The 21,046-nt window shown below is 34.2% G+C and overlaps 1 protein-coding gene across 1 annotated transcript in view; it reads right to left on the bottom strand.

Moving 5' to 3' along the window:
• LOC150089381 (cytosolic carboxypeptidase 1-like) overlaps positions 1-16,874 on the bottom strand; it is a 669,910-nt gene extending 653,036 nt beyond the window's left edge. Inside the window, exons 1-2 of the mRNA XM_090389963.1 lie at positions 16,802-16,874; positions 120-269 (exon numbers count right to left, since the gene is read on the bottom strand). Of these exons, the coding sequence (XP_090246089.1) occupies positions 120-269; positions 16,802-16,814 (163 nt within the window). The 5' untranslated portion in view covers positions 16,815-16,874. The remainder of the gene's footprint in view (positions 1-119; positions 270-16,801) is intronic.
• Positions 16,875-21,046: the final 4,172 nt, after the last annotated feature.

The raw sequence follows: 21,046 nt of genomic DNA, 5'->3' as shown, positions 1-21,046 counted from the left end.
GATACAGAGTACAGTACCATGAGAAATATTTAAAATTAATTTTCATCATCTTAGCTACATGCTAATAGCTTATACAGTAAAGATGGGCAAACAATTTAAGAAAAACCTTTTTAACTCACCTGCTCTCCATCTCCAAGTCCACAAAGGTTTCACTAAAACTGACAATGCCAAGGCACTGTGAACAAGGAAGCCAGGAGAATAACTAATTTTCTGTGACAGTGTCATCAGTTTAGACACTTCTTGAACTTGATCCCTCTGGTGGATTGGGACTAAAGCCATAAGAGTTAAAATAAACTCTTTCAAAATGAGGTCTTAGTCATAAGTAGCATATATTAAAAAAGCACTTATACAGCCACTTAACAAAATGTCATTAAACTTACATAGTTGACAACTACATACAATAAAAAATTTACACTCAAAATGGTCCACCTGCACAATATTAGTACAAGGTTATGTTCTCCATCAAATTAAAATAAGTAAAAATTATTACAAAGAAAGTATATTATTTAAATAAATAATAAAGTTTAGACTTCAACTTTCCATGTTTTTAATTTTTTATTTAAAAAAAAAAATGTTTTCATTCCCAATAAATATATTTTCTCTTCAATAACTAAAAAAACCAATAACTCCATGTGTCACATACTACCTACTTAAAATGTAAAAACAGCACAGAACAAAAAATTAAGAAAATTTGTGCTATAAGTTAAGAAAATCTATTCTAGGTTAAGCAGTAAATATTTTATACAACATGATCTCAAAACTACAATATTCAAAAATGATACATCTGCACTATCTGTGAAAATCTGAAAAGATTATGAGACAGACAAAATCTCGCAGTGGTAATACCAGAGTATAAGAATTCTGAATATAAATGTCAAATTTAAAGAACTCCATTTTGCCCCTACTGCAGAAAACTCCTCTGAATAGAACTATTAAAAGATTATTAAAGATAACCAAAAATGGATTCCATCTTGGATAAAATAATCAAAATAGTGATGAATAAAATCCATTTGCCTTGCTTCAACCCTAAAGTTCACATAATTAAGTTTAACCCACTCAGTGCTTTTCTCATACATGCAGAGGAAAAACAATGCCATGGCTGTACCACTCATTCTGATAGCACAGTATGCCTTTTGATGAAGGGTGATACCTATTCTAAAACTGATTACATCTTTTTGACAAGCTGGAGTTCTATTCTAAAATACAGGCTTCAGAAAAAGTAGTAGGTGAACTTTTGATTAAAATTCATAAACATATTGGAGTGAATGCTGCATTGCACAATAGCAAGTATGCAACTGAAGGGCATTAGAATTATATTTTGCCTATGGTTCAGACAGTAGTGGGGCAACCCACACATCTAGCCAAGCAGTAGATGATGATTTTGATAATGCCTCATCATCATCTATTCATCAGAAGTTCAGAACACTGAATAATGTTACATATTAGTATTAGTAGCATGTGATGCAAGTTTACACACCATAAGCCAAAGAGGAAACATTCCTGGCATCATCTATCCATCTCCCTCTAATAATTTGTCTAATTCTTCCTTAAATTTACTCAGACTACATGCTTCAACAACACCAGATGATAATTTATTCCAACAATCAACTACTCTTTGGCTGAAAACAAATTTCTGGACATCTATCATGCATTCTTCCTCAATTTAAATTTAAGCCCTTTTAAGTGTGTTGTCTGAGCTAGAACATGGATGCCATCAATATTTAGCTTACTCAATCCAATCTAAACCTTAAACACGTCAATCAGATCTCATTGCAGGTGCCTAGTTTCCAGACACTGCAATTTGCAGAACTGAGGTTTTCTTGGTAAGAGCCCCCCTCACTAATTTTGTTGCTCTTTTCTGCATCTATTCCAACAGATCAGACATCCTTTCTAAAATAAGCCTTCCAAACCTGTATGCATTACTAAACCTGTATGCATTACTCAAGATGTGGCTTACCCATTGCCTTATAACAACAGAATAATTATCTCCTTATCCCTGCTTGCAAAATTTCTGTATATCACTGACAAAACCACAAGCTGTCCCAGCAGCCCATAGGAACTGCTCAAAGAACTTCATGTCTAACTGCACAAATGTCACCAGTCTTTTTCAATTTTCCTGCCTTTTGAGTGTAGTACCACCCAGTTGTTACGTTATTCTAGGATTACTGCTAGCTATAGGCAGTACCTTGCATTTATCAATATTAACTCCATCAATAAAGCAACTATTCAAACACTTTATACACCATGATAAATAATTTTAATAAATAAGCGTCATGTTACAAACCCTTCACTGGGTTCTTTTTCACATGCCTTAAGGGTTTTTGCCCTAACATGATGCTCATTTATTAAAATTATTTACTGTGGTGTATAAAGGGTTTGAATAGTTTATTCCTTGATTGGCAATGGCAGTACCAGAATTTTCTGAAGGGGGACTAAAGTTATTAAAGGGAAGGACTAATGTTTGGGAAATCATTAAGCTTAAATCATCATGCAACAGTAAACAACTCCACATTATTTTGACCATATGGAGAGGGATGTTGCATTTAGCCCCTAACTTGGACCACCGTTGATGGATAAAAACTGAAAAGAAAATGTCTTATTTAAAGAAATTATTAAAACCAACATCAACTCTAATTGCCCCTTCTCAAGACCATCTCACTAATTTTTCTAATATATAATTTTTCTAATCTAATTTTTCTAGTAAGATTAATGTCATTAACCACCGTGCCAACCTTTGTATCATCTGCAAACTTAAGCCTGATATGCCATCATTAATATCATTAATAAATACCGAAAACAATAATTGATCCAACACTTAACCCAGGACTCCACTAATAATGTTAATCCAAAAAGAGTAGTGCCTGTTAACAACCACACTCTCTCTCTCTCTCTCTCTCTCTCTTCATCTATTCAACCATCCCTTTATTCTTAGAAATAACTTGCCCCTAATATCAAACTGTTCCAGTTTCTACAGTAGTCATTCATGTGGAACAATATTAAAAGCATTTCTGAAATCTAAGTACATAAAATCAAAATTATTTTCTAAATCCAGTTCCTTTGTTACAACTATGTTGCTTCATAGTATAAAACCAAAATGTTCAGGCAAGATGCTGGGATTGCCATATAATTGCATTCATGTCTAGAAGGCCCTGCATTACTTCTCTAACCACTAGCTCTGTTATAATCTCCAGAAGAGAAAACAAACTTACAGGTCTATAATTACTCACTTCATCCTCTGATTCCCCTTTGTGAATTGGGGAGTCCTTTAGACAACTCCAATCGATAGAACCTTCCTTCATCCAAGGATGCTCTCATAATTATGGCTAACGGTTTGCTTACCTCTTTTGCTTTTACCTTCAACAATTTCTCTTCTACTTTCCTCTCAGTTATCACAAAGTGTATGAGGTGTGGCAATAAAGTTCCCGAACTGGAGCTGTTGTGGTCATGTTTGATGAGTTTGAAAATAAACCGAAGTGGCATCTTATGGCAGTACAGAGATTGTCCAGTAGGCTAGCACATTGCAAGTAACAACCAGTTTCGTTAGTAACTTAAATGTTCCATGTGATGATTTTGCAGTGGAGCAATGAAAGAACATCAAATTTTGCTTTAGACTGGAAAAATCTGTAACCAAAATATATGAAATGTTAAAAACTGTTTATAGTAATGAAACTTAAGTCATACCAGTATGTCTGAATGTTATAAGCAGTTCAAAGATGGATGTGAGGATTTTTGTGATGACCCAAAAAGTGAGCATCTGTTAACTTCTCGAAAAGAGGACAGAGCTGCAAAAGTTTGGGAAATTGTGGCAAGGGATCATCGTTTGACCCTCAGAATGATGGCTGATGACCTGGATATGAATAAGATGATTCATCAAATTCTGTATGAAGATTTAGGGAAAAGGAAAGTCTGTGCAAAATGTGTGCTGCACAGCCTCACAGATGAGCAGAAGCAATGAAGAGTGTCATCATACGAAGATTTCATCCAGACTTGTCAAGACAATCCTAATTTCCTCGACTGTGTTGTCACTGAGTACTGAATTTCAGCATGACCACAGACAAAGCATCAGCACATGCAGTGGACTTCAAAATCATCAGAAGGCCCAAAAACTTTTGTTTATAGAAGTTCACAATCAAGACGATACTGATCATGTTTTTTGGCAAACGGTGTAATTCACAAGGAATTTTTACAGGTGCTTCAAAGATATCGAAGTGCATTTCTTGGGTAAGGCTGCAATTTTGAAAGAAAGGCAGCTGGTTCTTGTTACATGACAATGTTCCTGCCCATTCCACAATCTGATTCAACCATCCACCCTACTCTACCACTCTAACACCAGTGGCCTTCCTCTTTCTCAAGGTGAAAACTGCCCTCAAAGGAAAAGAGATTTCAGGATGTTGAGGGCATAATGAAAAATGTAACCACTGAACTAAATGCCATCTCTTTGGATGCCTTCACTGCCTCTTTTCAGAAATTTTTAGAATGGTGTAGTAAGTGCGTTCAATCAGGTGGTCATTACTTTGAATAAAAATAAAACCATTTTTGGGTTTCTTCACTTTGTGCTCTTTCTATTGAAAACTTAATACTTCCTGAAAGCACATACCTAAAAAATTCTTCATGTGCAAAATTAGGTGCAAAATACCTATTCACTCTGTCAGCAACCTGAGCAGGATCAACAGTTAAACCATCAATATCAAGTGGACTAATGTGATTCAACTCCTTCCTATTAGTGTTAACATAAGTAAAAAGTTCTTTTTACTACTTTTCTTTTTCAGAGACTTCTCGTAATCTGCCTTAGCTTTCCTAACCGTCATCATAACTTTATTGCAGACTTACTGTAGGTTTCAGTATTCCCAGATAATTTGTATGCATCCCGTGTATTTTTCTTCTCTGCAACTAGTCTCATCGGTCCATCTAAAATCCATTTATCTCTAAGCCTTGAACAGTATCTCTTAGTTGATTTTTATTTCTTAATGCCCTATTTCGTTTTTCCCACATCATTCTATCCATATTTTCATCCCAGTCTCATCCATCCAACCTTTTTAGTGAACATGTACAATGACTCCTTGTGGAATCTTGTCTTTAGACATTAATTTTCTTTTGAAAATTAACATTGGAGGTAATTTTGTTCTATCTGCATAACCTGCATAACCTGCAAAAAATGCACTGCAAGTGCAATGCATTTTTTGTAACCACTTTACTTAACTGTTACCGTTTTTTTCACTTTTTTTGACACTCTCCTATTAGAAGGAGACATCAAATGTAACAGGAGATGTAACATCAAATGTACTTTAACTTTCAGTTTAAATCCCACAGTGTACAACATATGTGATTTTTTCTCCATGGTGTATGTAAGGGTCATGACAGTTTAGAGCATTCACGTTTTTATAATATAAACAGGACAAATAAACACCTGCCAAACTGTACATCTAATGAAGACCACAACATCGTATTTCCACAAATCTGAGCAAGTGCCGAGTCACACAGGAATCCCAGTGGCCAGCCAGCTGTCTTTGCAATGCATCAATCTCTTGTATAAGATGCATACTCCCTAGCTGGCTAAGTTCAATATTCTTTTCTTTCCTACAATTGATCATGAAACAATGAAATGAAATAATTTTTAATTCATACTGCGGAGGAAAATGCTGTGCTATTTTTGGTTTTGGTGTGCATATTTTAAGTATTGCATTTCATAAACCTATAACACCAAGTTGGGCTCTCTTTAAAATCAGATATACCCCTTTCAGAAGCTATATTTTGGGCCTGAATTCTTATCATTTTTGTTATTATAGCAATGCCCTTTTGTCTATGATTATCTACCCATTTCAACAATCACATTCTAATTCTGGCCATTTTGCAACTTTTCCATGCAAAGTACATTTTTTCTTTAACATGATTTAAGCACATCCTTTGATTTTTCCAAGTTCTAATGGTTTCCTCAAAATGTCATTCAGCTGCCCTATTCCTTTCTTGACCTGATTACGAGTCACTACTCATAATCAGGTCAAGAACAGGTGCTTTTTCTCATTTCCTCTCCAACATGCTGGTATAGAAAAAGACATCCAATAAATCTAATAACCTACTGTGTGAGTGACCAGCTACAAGTTTTCCAGTCAATATCTGGAAAGTTAAAATCCCCTATAAAACATTCTGATTTACTGGCCCACTCTTCTAGTCTATTTGTCTGTATAGGTGTTCATTATACTCATCACACTCATTTTTCCTATAACATTTTCTGACTCTCATTTGTTTTTTTCCTAATTGCACTGGCTACCCATGTCAACTGGGTGCACTGCCTTAAATTTTTGTGCTTCTTAAACCTTAACCAAGAGCAAAACCCCTCCCCTTCAATGTATACTAGTGAAGATGACAAGTGTAACAGTCAGAAATAAATTCTAATTTAATTAATGTTAAAATTAAAAATGTTCAGCAGATGTGACAATGCAGTTATGCCAAATGTAGAGAGATGTTGAGTTCATTACATCAAATTGTGCAATTAAGGACTCTGGGCTTACTGCTAGGGCACCTTCACAAACTCTGCCTCAAATCGTCTTATTTAATGTTGATCAACATGTGTGGCAGATAGAATTGCCAGACAAACTATACACAAGGAACCTACATGAATATGGGTTGAGAATTGAAGTTTATTCAGAATTCTCATGTCTTATTCTCAAGGTTAAATAAATGTGAAAATGGATGTAACTGGACAGGGAAAGTGCTATGTAAAATTAGAAATTTGATATAATTTCCAATTTTAAACAATGTCTAATTCTGATCTAAAACCAATCTAATATAAAACAGACTTAGATTATATTGGTTGGAGAGCTTAAAGAAGCAAGTTTTCTACTTTTATGCTGTTCAATATCCAATTTGGATTGATTAATAACTGTTTACAATTGTTGTGAGCTTTTGTGTAGCCAGAAAATGAACCTGGAGATTTAGATGCAAGCCAATTGTGATATACAACATTCTTGTCTTGAGCAGCCTTAGCACATTTATTAGAAAACCAAGGTTTAGATAAAGGATGAGATTTTATGGTGGACTATGGAATAAAGGATTTCATTCCTACAATAATACCAAGATCTGAGCAAACACTGACTTCAGAAGATTTAAAACAGTAAGCCAAACAAGGAAAAGAAGAATAGAAATCACATAAATCATCTCATTAGCAGTCTTGTAATGCCAAACAACATGATGGCCAAGAGGGGAAAGGCTCCATTGCAGAAGACACCATCATCAAGTTGATCTGAAATCTCACAAAGTTAAGGTGAGTGGTCCTATAGGATCGCTCACCTTGTACTTTGAAGGGTTGTTTGTGAGAAAGGTCCAGAGTATTGGGTGTGTGGCTGGCAGTTAAATGAACAATCTGTGGAGATCACTGGAAGTGTTTGGGAGGTTTAGATCTTTTCCCAGATAAGTTCATTCTATTAGTATGACTATTGTAATGAAATTTTTGTATTGATGTATACACATCAAGAATATACCTAGCTCCTTGACAGATGGTCTCAACAATGCAGCGCAGCCCCACATACTCTACTCTGACTCCCCAGTCACAATCTGGCAAAGTAGAGGCAATAAGATTATAAACTAGCTGATTCAAATGCCCCCTAGAGCATTACCAATAGGTTTGGTCCAGTGGACTATCTAACAGCCTGCCTGCAAATACTGTTTTAGAGTTGTGTCCTCAAAATTCAAGGAAGATGGGATTTGCCATGATGCTCATTATAACCTCAAGAAACATCAATCATACTGCATGATGGAAGAGATGCTGCTAGAGTTTTTCTCAAGAGACAAAATATTGGTTTCATCAATCCAAACCTTCAATAAGTAAAGTGGTGCTATTGTACTGGTTGATGAGAGTGATTACCACCTAGTATTAGCTGATGACAAAGGAGGCTATATTCCTATGGGGTATGGACATCACATCTTGACCCCTGCTTACATTAGTACACATCTGGGTGGCCCTCCAAAATATCACAGGCAGTATTTCAGAAATTGCACATGGTGGGGGGGGGGGATACCCAGATTTACTAACAGTCGCACCATTGTGAAGGTGCAAGCAGAGGATTTTTTTTAGATAACAACCAGATCTGCCTTCATACAAAAAACTAAAAAAAAAAAAAAAAAGTCCCTCCTGTATACAGATTATACTCACAATAATTCCACATTGTTTATATCTGAGTGGCACCAACTCTTCAATATCCCAACCACGCCCACATATAACAACTTAACCAGTACTTCAAATGTTCATCTACTGCACTCTTGGCATTATGTATACAAACACACAAGTATATAAGGTATACACTTTTTTATTTCTAACACAGCTCATGTATTTGCTGCTGCACACAAAATGAACTGGAATTTAATATGAACTTCCTTCTCTTATTTTTATTTATTTATTTAGTAAAACACTATTTTTTTTGTAAACATTTAAAATCCTTACTCTCTTAGCCACCTTTTTTGAGTCTTTCAATATATTGAAAAACACAACAAAAGAAAGTAAGCAAATCTTTGTAGGCAAATTTTTGTAGATTCTGTTAGCCTAAGTGCCATATTTACATTTATCATCAATAATTTCTCTTTAACTTTCCTCTGTGTTATCACAAAATCATTTATCTTCCAGTTAAAATTAAGTATACTTCTGGTATGCCATCCATAAAACCTTCATGTGTGAATATAAATGCAAAATATTGAATCAATTTGTCAGCAACATTAATAGGATCATCAATAGTAATGCCAGCCATCTCTAGTGGAGCAATGTGTTAACATAAGCAAAGATTTCTTTGCAACTTTTCTTTGCATTCTTGACCAAAGACTTCTCATAATCTGCCTTCAGTTGCTTAATCTCTCTCTCTCTCTCTCTCTCTCTCTCAGGGTAACTCGGGAATTTTTTTTTTTTGGCTGGTGCAGCATAAGCTTTTTTTTTTTTTTTTTTAGGAGCATTAGCAACTAAGGCCATATTGCTCCGGGATATGCGGTGGTCATTCCTTGACCTTTCCGCATCCTCCGTATTTGGTGGTGACGGGCTCGAACCCCGGTCTAATCAAGAAGCGTGTGCTACGCACTGCTGCTCCTTCCCACCTGGCTACGGAGGCGCCGCAGCATAAGCCTCAGGCTTCCTTGCACCATGTAGCTAATAATAACTTAATATCTTGATTGCAGACTAATTAATACTTATTGTAGGGTTTGTGTCATAGGGCCAGGGTGTTCTTTATATAGAAAGGACAGATAGGGGATGGAGGATGAGTTGTACTCTTGGTTAAAAAGCACATAAAATTTAGGGTAGTGCACTCAGTTGATGCAGGTGGCCAGTGCAATATTGAATCAGTTTGGTGTGACATAAACACTGGGAAAACAAAAATGAGAGTAGGAAAATGTATTATAGGCAAAATGTGGCGAGTATAATGAACAACTATACAGGGAAATAGAGCAAGAGAGTGGGCCAATAAATCATAATATCTATTAGAGGATTTAACTTGCCAGATACTCACTGGAACTGTGAGCTGGTCAATCACACTGTAGCAACCATTTCTGGATTTACTGGATTTGCTAGTTTTTTACACCAACAAGAGAAAAAAAAATGTTGTTGATCTGATCAAAAGTGACTGTTCGTGCATTATAAATTTTCAGGTAAAGGGAAAAGCATTAGGTGGCAGTGATCATGGTGTATTGTGGATTTATTTAAAGATATGACTACCATCAAGTGTAAAGGAAAAGGATTTTGCTTTCTCAAAGGTGACTACAGTGGACTTAAACAGTTTTTAAATTCTTTTCAATGGGACTAACTGATGTTGATAACAACTGAAAATTCTAAATGGGAGGTAATTGTAGAAACTACTAAGCTTTTTATACCAATTAAGAGATATTATTCACAGTTTAGACCTAAAGGATGTCAGATGAACTGATGATATTAGTAGCAGAGAAGAAAAATGCTTGGGATAATTATAAATTAATCCCCTACAATCCCTGTCTCCTTTCCCCACCTCCCATCCCAATCTTTTCATCTGGTGGACTCTACCACCACCAATCTTTTCCTGCTCTTACTAGCTCCCCTGTGGAGGATGGGCTCCTTCCACAGGGGTACCCCTATATATCCCTTTAGTTTCCTATTTCCAGGTGGAAAGTTTTTATATCATCCACCTTCTTTATCATCATCTGTTTCTCTCCTTCTCATCGATCTCCCACACACTCTTTTTTGCTTTCCAGAGTTCCCCCTGGGGGGCTCTCCCTGGCAAGCTCAGGCGTCATCCAGGGTTTGCCCCTGCCACAGACCTTTCTATTCCCTAATCATGGGGTTCCACTAGGGACCCTGTGGCAAAATGGACAAAGGAACAACAGAGCAACACAACCCAACACTATACTACGTAGACAAACACTAAAACTCACACTATCTCTGGCCTTTACAGAGTTTGTACTGTAACACAAAGTATACAAATGCAGAGATGAGGGGACCCCTGGTGCCACTTGACAATCAACCCTATGTCCTTTCTGTATGCGACCTGGAGTTAAACCTGATGCCACTTGATAATCAACACTATATCTTTGCTGTACACACTGTACTCACAATATTAAAATGCTGCATCCCCTATGTCTCCAGTGGTGTATTCGGGCTGGATCACACCGGAATGACATTCCGGTACTTTTTTATAAATGTCATAATAGAAAATCATTAAATTTATACATCTAATATTATGAAACAATGGCATAATCAAAGGGGAGGGAGAAATATCTATTTTACCCATTGCTACTAAAAATATATATTAATAGTAATCTTTAAAATTAATAGATTTCTTTAAAAATTTATTTAAAAACAAAAATATAAATTTCGCAATGAAACTTGAATGTTTCTTACTAAAGTACAATGTGTTAGATAAAGAGATCCAGCGAATGAGATATACTGTGATGTGTGCGAAAGCTGCATTTTGATTCGCCATGAGCTGAATGCTAGAACTGGTTGTTCTATGAACCACGAGTCTGAAGTCTGATTCAGTTACTGTACAGTCGATGTGGCATTATCATACAGTCTTCTGCAGAACGAGCGTTCCGGTACTATTTTTTTTTGGCAATACACCTCTGCCTATGTCTAAATAGCATAATTTTTCTGATATGTTTATAAAGCTCACATTTGATAACTCAATCAATAATTCAAATAAGTCAAATTTATTTAAGATGCTCCTCGCAGTAGTGTACAAGCAGATATATGTATATGCCTGTTTTTGCTGTTAATATCCCTAATACAGTTGAATTTGCTTGTTATATGAGGATCACTAGCAGGCATTTAATCTCCTATACCTTGCTTTCCAGGCTGCTGCTGCATGTCCCAATAGAATTCTGTATGCACCATAAGAATCAACTTCGCCTCATCTTGCAGGTCTATTAGACTATTGTCTGTGTATCCCTTCCCCTAAACTAACAGTTTTCAATCCCACTTAATACTGCCTCACAGAATCAAGATATATTCACAGTTAAACCTACCTAAGACAATCATCTGACATATTCTGACAAAAATCAATAATATAGGGAGGTAGTCTCATTAGGGAAGGAGGAGGTACTGCTATATTATTTTCCCTGAAGTAATTGATTTTACCATGGGGAAGGATTATAAAAATTGGAGTTAAATAATGTATAGAAACATTAATTTTGAAATATTAAAAGCAATAAGTAAGGAGCCAATCAAATATTCACAACAATTGCTATTCATTTATGCAACCGCACTTATAACATTAAAAAGTGATTGGAGTAATATATAAGGTTTAAAATAATCTTTTAAAATCATGTTTTGTTTGAACACTTTTTTCTTTAATAATTTCTTTTTTCAAACTATCTTCTACTTGAAATAACTAATTTAACAATGTTTCATTTTCTAATTCCATTAGTAAAACTTTTAATCCTTCAACAGTTGCTAAACTTTCACTCCGTAATATTACTATTTCACACCTTGTCTCTTTATCACTACACTTATCCTCTTGTCTGCTGTCATCTGGTCCCATACCTTGGCAGTTGAAAAGTTTTTATTTCCAATTTAAGGTCATCATCACATATTAATACATCATACATCATTCTCAAAAGTTAAATTTACATGAAAATTTTCCACTCCTCATAACTGAACTGATTCCTTTTCAATGGTTGATATCCCTTGAATATCATTTTCTGCATTTTCCATATTGATTCCACAATTTTCAAAACCTTTTTTGATAGTATCTTTCAAAACTGCATGCCACATCTCTCTGATATATTCAAAAATGTCAGAGAAATTAATTTGCCTCATCAGTCGTTCTAAATTTTCAACAAAGTCCATTTTCACCACTAATATTGTTCAAATCTATTTCCTACAATATTGTTTAAACATTGAATGATATACCTTGGTCCAAAGAATGTAGGCACTTGAAATATTAGCCAGTATAAATGCCAACTGAACACATGACAATACAATGTTTTTTGGATCTAAGAAAAGTAACACTTTCCTATTTTCTCTTTTCTTAATCTCATTAAAGTTTGCTAGCCATTGAGTGAAAATTTTGCTACTCATCAGGGCTCCCTCTAAGCTGTGCACCTGCTCAGTTTTGGAAGTGCCACACACTAAATATTTTGAGCATACACTATATCCTAAAATGCAGCCGAACATGGGTACATTTGAATCCTAGCCTGCCAGAAACTCCTTCTCAAGAAGGGTTCATATATTTCCTTCCCATGAAGGAGTCGCATATTTGTATTATTGGAATACAAATCGTGTTTTTTATTCATTAGACATCATGTACCTCTCCCTCCTCACTGATAAGAGATCACATTGTCTTACCGTTGATAAAGGATAGTGTGGGAAGCATATAAGGATTATTTTCCAAATTTTACTACAAAGATTATAAAATTTGTTAAAACTATCAAGAATGGTTTTCATAAAGCTGATTTTATATTTGTAAAATCTATTTAATCTAATAGTTATAATAATCTGTTATTAAATTGTTTATTTTCCAATTCAAGGATAAAAATAACATAAAATTATTATTACTAATGGATTAATAATTAATGAATTACTAGTGGGGCTTTGCCCCTGCTCACTTCTTTTGATAAAATAAAATACTTACAGAAGCTTTCAATTCTGTGTGTCTCTCTTCCTCAGTTATGAATACATAAATACGTTACTATATCTATATAATATCGATGTAGATACACCATAGACAACTCTTAAAGAAAAACTATGATCGTAGTATGAAAAGCATCATTTCATCTGTATCTCATATTGTGCTCATCCTTCACAACGAGTTACCATGTATTGCACTACCTCGAATAAGTAACGCTTCACTAACAGAGAACATTACTGTCACTTATTCTCAGTGAGCACAACCACCCAGACGGCACCGTTTCAAAGCTAGTTGGTGTTTCATCGGTGGGTGCCTTTCACACTACAATCATAGTTTTTCTTTGTAAGAGTTGTCTATGGTGTATCTACAATGATATTATATAGATATAGAATCTTAAAACTCTTAAAATATTATGCCTCGTTGCATTTACTTTATTTAAATAAATACGTTACATGTGGAAATCAAGAATGGTACCGCGTTGTCATGTTAGATAAACATAGCGAATGACCATGCTTAAACAGAAGCTTGTTTTACCACAGCAAAACAAGTTTCTGTTATGTATTTTTGTATTTGTTACATATTACCACATAACTCACACCTCTCTTCTCCCATTGATTGAATAAATATCATTAGGAAGAAAATTATTTTAATGTATAGAAAGATAATCATTAATTACTGTATTTTTGTATCGTGGCCAGCCATGCAACAGCATAAGGTAAGCATTCAAAACAATATTCATTCTGTGCACTGAAGAAAAAATCAGAGGGAATTATGTTACTAATTTAAGCATTTTTATTTGCATGGTCTTCAACATCAGTTTGGATATTTTTATTTTTTTAGAAGCAGTGCAGCTTTAGTGCATTGTTTATAATGAGTGGTTTTTGCAGGTAAAGCATGATAAAGAAGCATAGTTTTATCAACAGTGAAAATGTCTTTTGGTTCATACCTCTCAGTCAAATTCTTCTTTATCTGAAATTCAGTCCTCAATTGTGTCTTGATTACTGGACACTCTTTTACCAGATATAGAGCTGAACACAATATTGTTTCATTCAAAACTTTTCAAGCTACCCATTACTAGATGTAAAATTATCAATGTTTAGTATCCTAGAAAAACACTTTTCTTTCTCTTTTAATGTGTCCATTTATCAGCAAATTTCTCACACCAGCACTGTCAAACCTAATCTCTTTAAAGGCTTGATGCGAGTCTCTCTGAGGATTTCGGTTGGAATGTCAAACTATTTCTTCTTTATCAAAGTTACCTGCATCTGAGCCTTCTGCGGTGGTATTTTTCAGCTAGTCTTCTCTGAGACATTCCTCTTTCAGCAAATTCTATCACTTTGTTTTTGTCTGTCACTCTAACATGTTCTGTGATGATATCTATGATGTTTGCTAACCTGGAGAATTATCAAAACTGACACAAGCAAGCAAAAATTTTAAAAATTGATTTGTTTCTCCTCCATGTAATTAAAATAATAATTTGAATTAAGACAGCTACAAAAAAATCTGTGCAACACTTTAAATGTTAATCCTCTAACTAAATTTTAAATACTGTTTAAATATTAAAGTCTAAATCTCTTATTTTGTTAAAAACAATGGTAACACATGCATACAGTAAGTTTCAGCATGAGCAAAATCGGTGGGCTTGTCCCACACCTGTAACTATTTTTTATTTTTTGATTAAAACTTTTCAAGCTACCCATTAATGGATGTAAAATACAGGTGTGTATTGAATAAACTTAAATGTTATTTTTTTTACATTACACTTTTGTTTACTATTTTATTTCATTTTCTGTTTGTTTGTTTTTTTTTGTTTATTTTTATTTTACTGAAATTGTTTCCTTAGAGGTTCTCTTCCTTTTAGTAAAATAGACTTATCCTCAAATGAATACCTCGAAAGATGCAATGCAAATTTTACCAAGTCCAGTCTGATTATTAATCTTTGCCAGTAGTCTTTTTTTTTTTTTTTTTTTTTGACATTTCTGTTCACACCACAATTTACAGGTGGGGACAAGAACCCCTACCCTTTCCCCTTATAATTATTAGTCTCAATTTACAAATTTCGGATTTACATAGTGTTTTTGCAGAACCTATGTACCATGTAAATTGAAAAATATATGTAATTATAAATTATTTTAATTACCCAGTACTCTTATTATTGTATTATTTTAATTACCCAGTTATAATATGCTATAAAGTAATACAATTTGCTCCTGAGCACAAGTTAACATGGCATATACAGTAATGTAATTTTGCAATCTCAGTGTTGGTGTAGCTAGCTGGTTGAAGTCAACCTGTAAATTGAACATGGAGACAAATGCTTCATGTTATTTCCATGTATGTGCAGGAGTCAAAGCATCCCCTATAGCTGGACACCTCACCTTTTCACTCTTCTTGAGAAGGTACAGTACTATAAATAAATGTGACTTCCTTTACTTTGCGTAAATGGCCATTGACATAAGATTTGAATATGTTAAAATAATAACTGTTATGACAACAGGTTTTCAACATTTGCCACTCTTCTGGAGTGATCTCTGTTGAAATACGTAGTGACTAAAACAATTCTTAAAACCTCTTCAATTGACTGTACTTCGCCAATCTCACACAGAGGTAGAAAGTCTTTCCCTGTAAATTATATAGGTTTTTCAGTCTAATAAGAAAATTGGCTTATGAACTTATATTTGAATATGCACAGACATAATACAAATTTAACCTCTGGAAGTAGGTAAATACACCTTGTTCTATGTAAAGGGATATTTAATTCTGTAATAGCATAAAAATAAAAATGAAGCAATTAATCTTGAAGCAACTAATTAAAGTTGCTAAAAAATGAAGCAACTAATTAAATTAAGCAAATATCAGAAGACAACTATTTAATTTTTAGTACTTATAATGATTTAATTTCAACTTAAATATACCTACAGATCATTTATTTCAAATATACACTAACCACTGTGTGAACACCATGTCACGATCATGTGAGCCACACACATATAGCTTCCTAATCCTGCTACTCACAGATAACAAGATGGAAAGGCAATGATTATATAAAGAAAGCAACTGATTTTAATGGAATAAAAGGGAACAATGAGAAACCATTTGAAAAATATTGCATGACTGGGAATAAAAACTTACTACACAAGAAAATATTAGTTTACCAACTATACATAAACATCTAAAGCAATTAAAATATTGGAAACTTTTTTTTTAATGTAGCAAAAAAATGTCCTTTTTGTCTTGGGTAATGTTTAAGGGATGTAATTGCTTAAGGGATGTAAAATACAGAAAGAGATAGAACAGCAAAAAAATTATACGTAACTCCATTTAAAATATTTCATATTTAGAGTGTAGTACAATTCTTTTTCTTTTTTTGTTATTTCCTTAATAAATTTTTAATAGTATGAAAAAAATAATTTTTTCTGTATAATAAATTAAGCACTATTTACATAACATTAAATTTTCAAAAAAAAAAATGAAAAAGTTACCTATCTAAACAATGAGGATGTCACCTTCCAACACATTAAACATTATTTAAACTTCAATAAAGGCTATATCTAAAAATAGAATTCATTCTCTCTCTGACATAAACACATACCTACACGCAACAGCACCTCTTCACATCATATTAAGTACATATAAAATACATTCTTAAAACAAAAAATCTGCACAGCTTAGAAAATATTCCTGTAAAACTATATTCATTATAAATGCATTAATAAGGATGGACATACTATGTGAATACATTCTTGTATTAGGATAATATACAAACTTCAGAACACTACTTGCAAAAATAGTTCAGGTTGTACAAAAACAAAATTTGGTAAAAAGAGGCTTCAGCATTAATAATTTTATTACTTAATTCCTTATATAATTCTCAGAAATGGCACATAATCCAAACTGTCTCAAAATAGAATACTGCTCTGTGTAAAACCCAATGGTAACTGCTCCCTGCTTTTCAGAGCATAGACCTTGAAGATATTTTTAAATGAAGAGCAAGTCAGAAAATAGGTTACTCACTGTTTCATTTTACTTCATGCAGCAGCTATGATTTATAAATTCCTTAATATTTTAAAGTACACATTTCAACTGCTTTCATATAACAAAACAGCATTAAAGATTATAAAAATTAATGTTTTTCCTCCACATAATTAAAATAATAATTTGAATTAAGATAGCTACAACAAAATCTGTGCAGCACTTTAAATGTTACTCCTCTAACTAAAATTTTAAATACTATTTAAATATTAAAGTTTAAATCTCTTCTTTTGTTAAAAACAACAGTAACACATGCCCACAGTATATGTTATTGTTGTTTCACCTGCTCATTTTTTCTTATACAAAATACTTAAGGTCATGATAGGCTATATTAGTTTAACATACCATACTGTTCAGGTTCCATCAAATTAAAAGTTAAATATGTTCAATTTTCAACTCCAGGTGATATTAGATTTCAATTTAAACAGAGTATGAACTAATTTCTGTACTGAAAACAATTAACCCATCACTAACCACTTTCTCTATTGAAAATTAAAATTTAACAGAATTCTTAAATTTTTAATAGGAAACTAATGGAAAGTTTTTTCATTGGTTCCTCTTTAAAAGGTATTACAGTTAGATAAAAACAATGATTTTGGAGCAGAAAATAATTCCCATATATTTGGCAACAGGCTAAGGAAATCCTTCTACTAGAATTCAAACATCTATCATTAATCTTTAATATGAATTTCCAATGAATAAATTATGAAACAATTATATAAAATATTTGAATTTAATCAAAAGATAATACAATCAGAAGTAATCCAATCTTTTTTACAGGTTACTTCTATTCTAAGCTTTACATGAAAAGGGAAAAAATGAAAAGGACCGGGGTTAATTGTGCAGTCAGATATGAAGTTTTCTGAGCAGTGCAGCAAGGCTGCCAGAGCAGCTCATGGGAACTTTTCTGTACTGAAAACAATTAACCCATCACTAACCACTTTCTCTATTGAAAATTAAAATTTAACAGAATTCTTAAATTTTTAATAGGAAACCGATGGAAGGTTTTTTCATTGGTTCCTTTTTAAAAGGTATTACAGTTAGATAAAAACAATGATTTTGGAGCAGAAAATAATTCCCATATATTTGGCAACAGGCTAAGGAAATCCTTCTACTAGAATTCAAACATCTATCATTAATCTTTAATATGAATTTCCAATGAATAAATTATGAAACAATTATATAAAATATTTGAATTTAATCAAAAGATAATACAATCAGAAGTAATCCAATCTTTTTTACAGATTACTTCTATTCTAAGCTTTACAGGAAAAGGGAAAAAAATGAAAAGGACCGGGGTTAATTGTGCAGTCAGATATGAAGTTTTCTGAGCAGTGCAGCAAGGCTGCCAGAGCAGCTCATGGAGACTTGTAAGGAGATGATTATCCCTTTATATAAGGCAATGGTCATGCCACACCTTGAGTACTGCATACAAGTCTGGAGGCCTCATTTTCTGAAGGATGTAGAGCTGCTAGATCAAGTACAGAGAAGGGCAACGAGATTGGTGAGTGGAACAAAGGGTTACTCTTACCAAGAAAGACTGAAGTTCTGCAAATTGCAATGTCTGGAGACCAGGTGCCTGTGAGGTGATCTGATTGAGGTGAATAAGGCCTTGAATAGTTTGAGCAAGCTCAATGGTGATGGGATTATTCCTCTTGCTCAGAACACTCACCTGAGGGGACATAAATTCAAATTGAAGAAAGACAATTGTAGAATAGACATGTGGAAATTTGCCTTTAGCCAGTGGGCAGTTGATAGTTGGAACAAACTTCCATCTGTCATAGAGGTCGACAACTTAAGTTCAAAGCAGAACCAGACAAGCATTTGGAGTGAATGGATGGGTGAAATGGGAAGGGGTTTTTTTTGTTTTTTTTTTTAATTTGGCTGATGCTATATAAGCTTGCTTTCTTGCATCATATGCCTCTACTAATGCTAATACACATAAAAAAGAGAATTAAAGAAAAAAAATACCTCTACTAATACATATAAGAATTAAATGTAATTCTTTTCAAACTTTCCTTAAAACTCTTTCATGATGAGATATTTTTCTTTAAATAAATAAATTTCAACTGTTCAGAATTCTTTTATAACAGAAACTAACCAGCTGACAGTTTTGTCAGTTAATTTACAATCTTGAACAATATGGAATATGGTATAACAGAAGTGCCTATTCTGGAAAATCCTTTCTTGTCCACAAAAGTTAAAATATGAGGGTAGACTAACAACCAATGCCTCACTGCATAATTTGAAGAAATAGAAATAAATCATAAAAGAAAAATACCTGTAGATAAAAACATTATTTATTTGGTGTATTATTTTAATATATATGCCCAAATTGTTACTTTTGTCCAATGCTTGAGCTTTTGTATGCCATTCAGGCAAAATTCTTTTGGCTTAAAAGCTAACCATCTCTCCATAGCAGCTTTAGGTTCATCATCGGATTGACTCAGAGATACTCTGTAAAGTATATGTAATGGGAAAGAAAAAAAAAAAAGTCCCTTGCTGACACGTATGGGATTATAGGAAGAACGGGGAGTAACTTGAAATCCCAGAAAGCAAAATCGGCTTTGATTTTTTTCAACTACAGTAATGTAGTTGCTAATAATGCAAGAAAACAAGCTTAAACATCAGCCAAAAAAAAAAAAAACTCCTATTTCACCTATTCATTTCCTCCCAGTTGCCAAACTACCAACTTCCACAACAACAGATGGAAGTTTATTTCCAACAATCAGCCACCAATTGGCTAAAGGCAAACTTCAGCACATCTATTCTGCAACCGTCCTTCCTTGATTTTAATTTGTGCTCCCCTTGTGTGTGTGTGTGTGTGTGTGTGTGTGTGTGTGTGTGTGTGTGTGTGTGTGTGTGTGTGTGTGTGTGTGTGTGTGTGTGTGTGTGTGTGTGTGTGTGTGTGGTCTAAGCAAGAGGAAGAATTCCACCAGCATTCAGCTTTCTCAATCCATTCAAAGCCTTAAACACCTCAATCAGATCACCTTGTAGGTGCCTTGTCTCCAAATGCTGCAATTTGTAGAACTGAAGCCTTTCTTGGTAAGAGATTTCTCTTACAATCTCATTTCCCCTTCTCTGTACTCATTCCAGCTCTGCATCCCTCTTAAAATAGGACCCCCAGATGCAGTACTCAAGATGTGGCCTAACCATTGCCTTATACAATGGGATAATCACCTCCTTATCCCTGCTAACAAAATTCTTGTATATCATTGACAAAACCCCCATTAGCTGTCCTTGCAGCCTGTCTGCATTGTGCAGAGAACTTCATACCTAACTTCACAATTACCCCACAGTCTTTTTCATTTCCACTACCTTGAGTGTACACCTAATATACTGGAAGTAGTACCACACAGTTGGTAAAATTACTCTGGGTAAAATACCACCACTTTGCTTATTGGAGACTTGAAGTGGTGGAACCCATGTTTAGTCTCTAGAGCTAAGTTCAGGTCAACCCTCCCAATCTCTTCCATCATGCAGTATGATTGATAACTTTTGAGGTTATGATGAACGTCGTGGCGAGATACAATATTTCTTACATTTCGAGGGTACAGCTCTAAAATGGTGTTCGCAGGCCAGCCGCTAGTTAGTACACCGGACCGAACCTATTGGTAACTCTCTAGGAGGCTTCCGGATCAGCTAGTGTATAATCTTGCTACCTCTACTCTGCCAGATAGTGACTGGAGGGAGTCCGAGTAGTGTGTATGCGGGGAGCATTGTCGAGGCCACATCATGTCAAGGATCTAGGTATATTCTTACCACGTGTACGCCATATCCAAAAATTTCATTACTTCATACAGCATGTCCCATCCACTTTTTCTTACTATTGAATACACCATGAATTGTCAAACTAATAGAGCAAGCTTATCTAAGAAAAGATCTAAACCTCCCAAGCACTTCCTAATTCATTTCACAAATATACGTAGTCTCAATTCTAA

The sequence above is a fragment of the Mastigoproctus giganteus genome, chromosome 2, assembly GCF_048544385.1.
Source record: "Mastigoproctus giganteus isolate SK-2022 chromosome 2, ASM4854438v1, whole genome shotgun sequence".
NCBI lineage: Eukaryota > Metazoa > Arthropoda > Arachnida > Uropygi > Thelyphonidae > Mastigoproctus > Mastigoproctus giganteus.
This window is presented reverse-complemented; position numbering and strand designations above follow the sequence as displayed.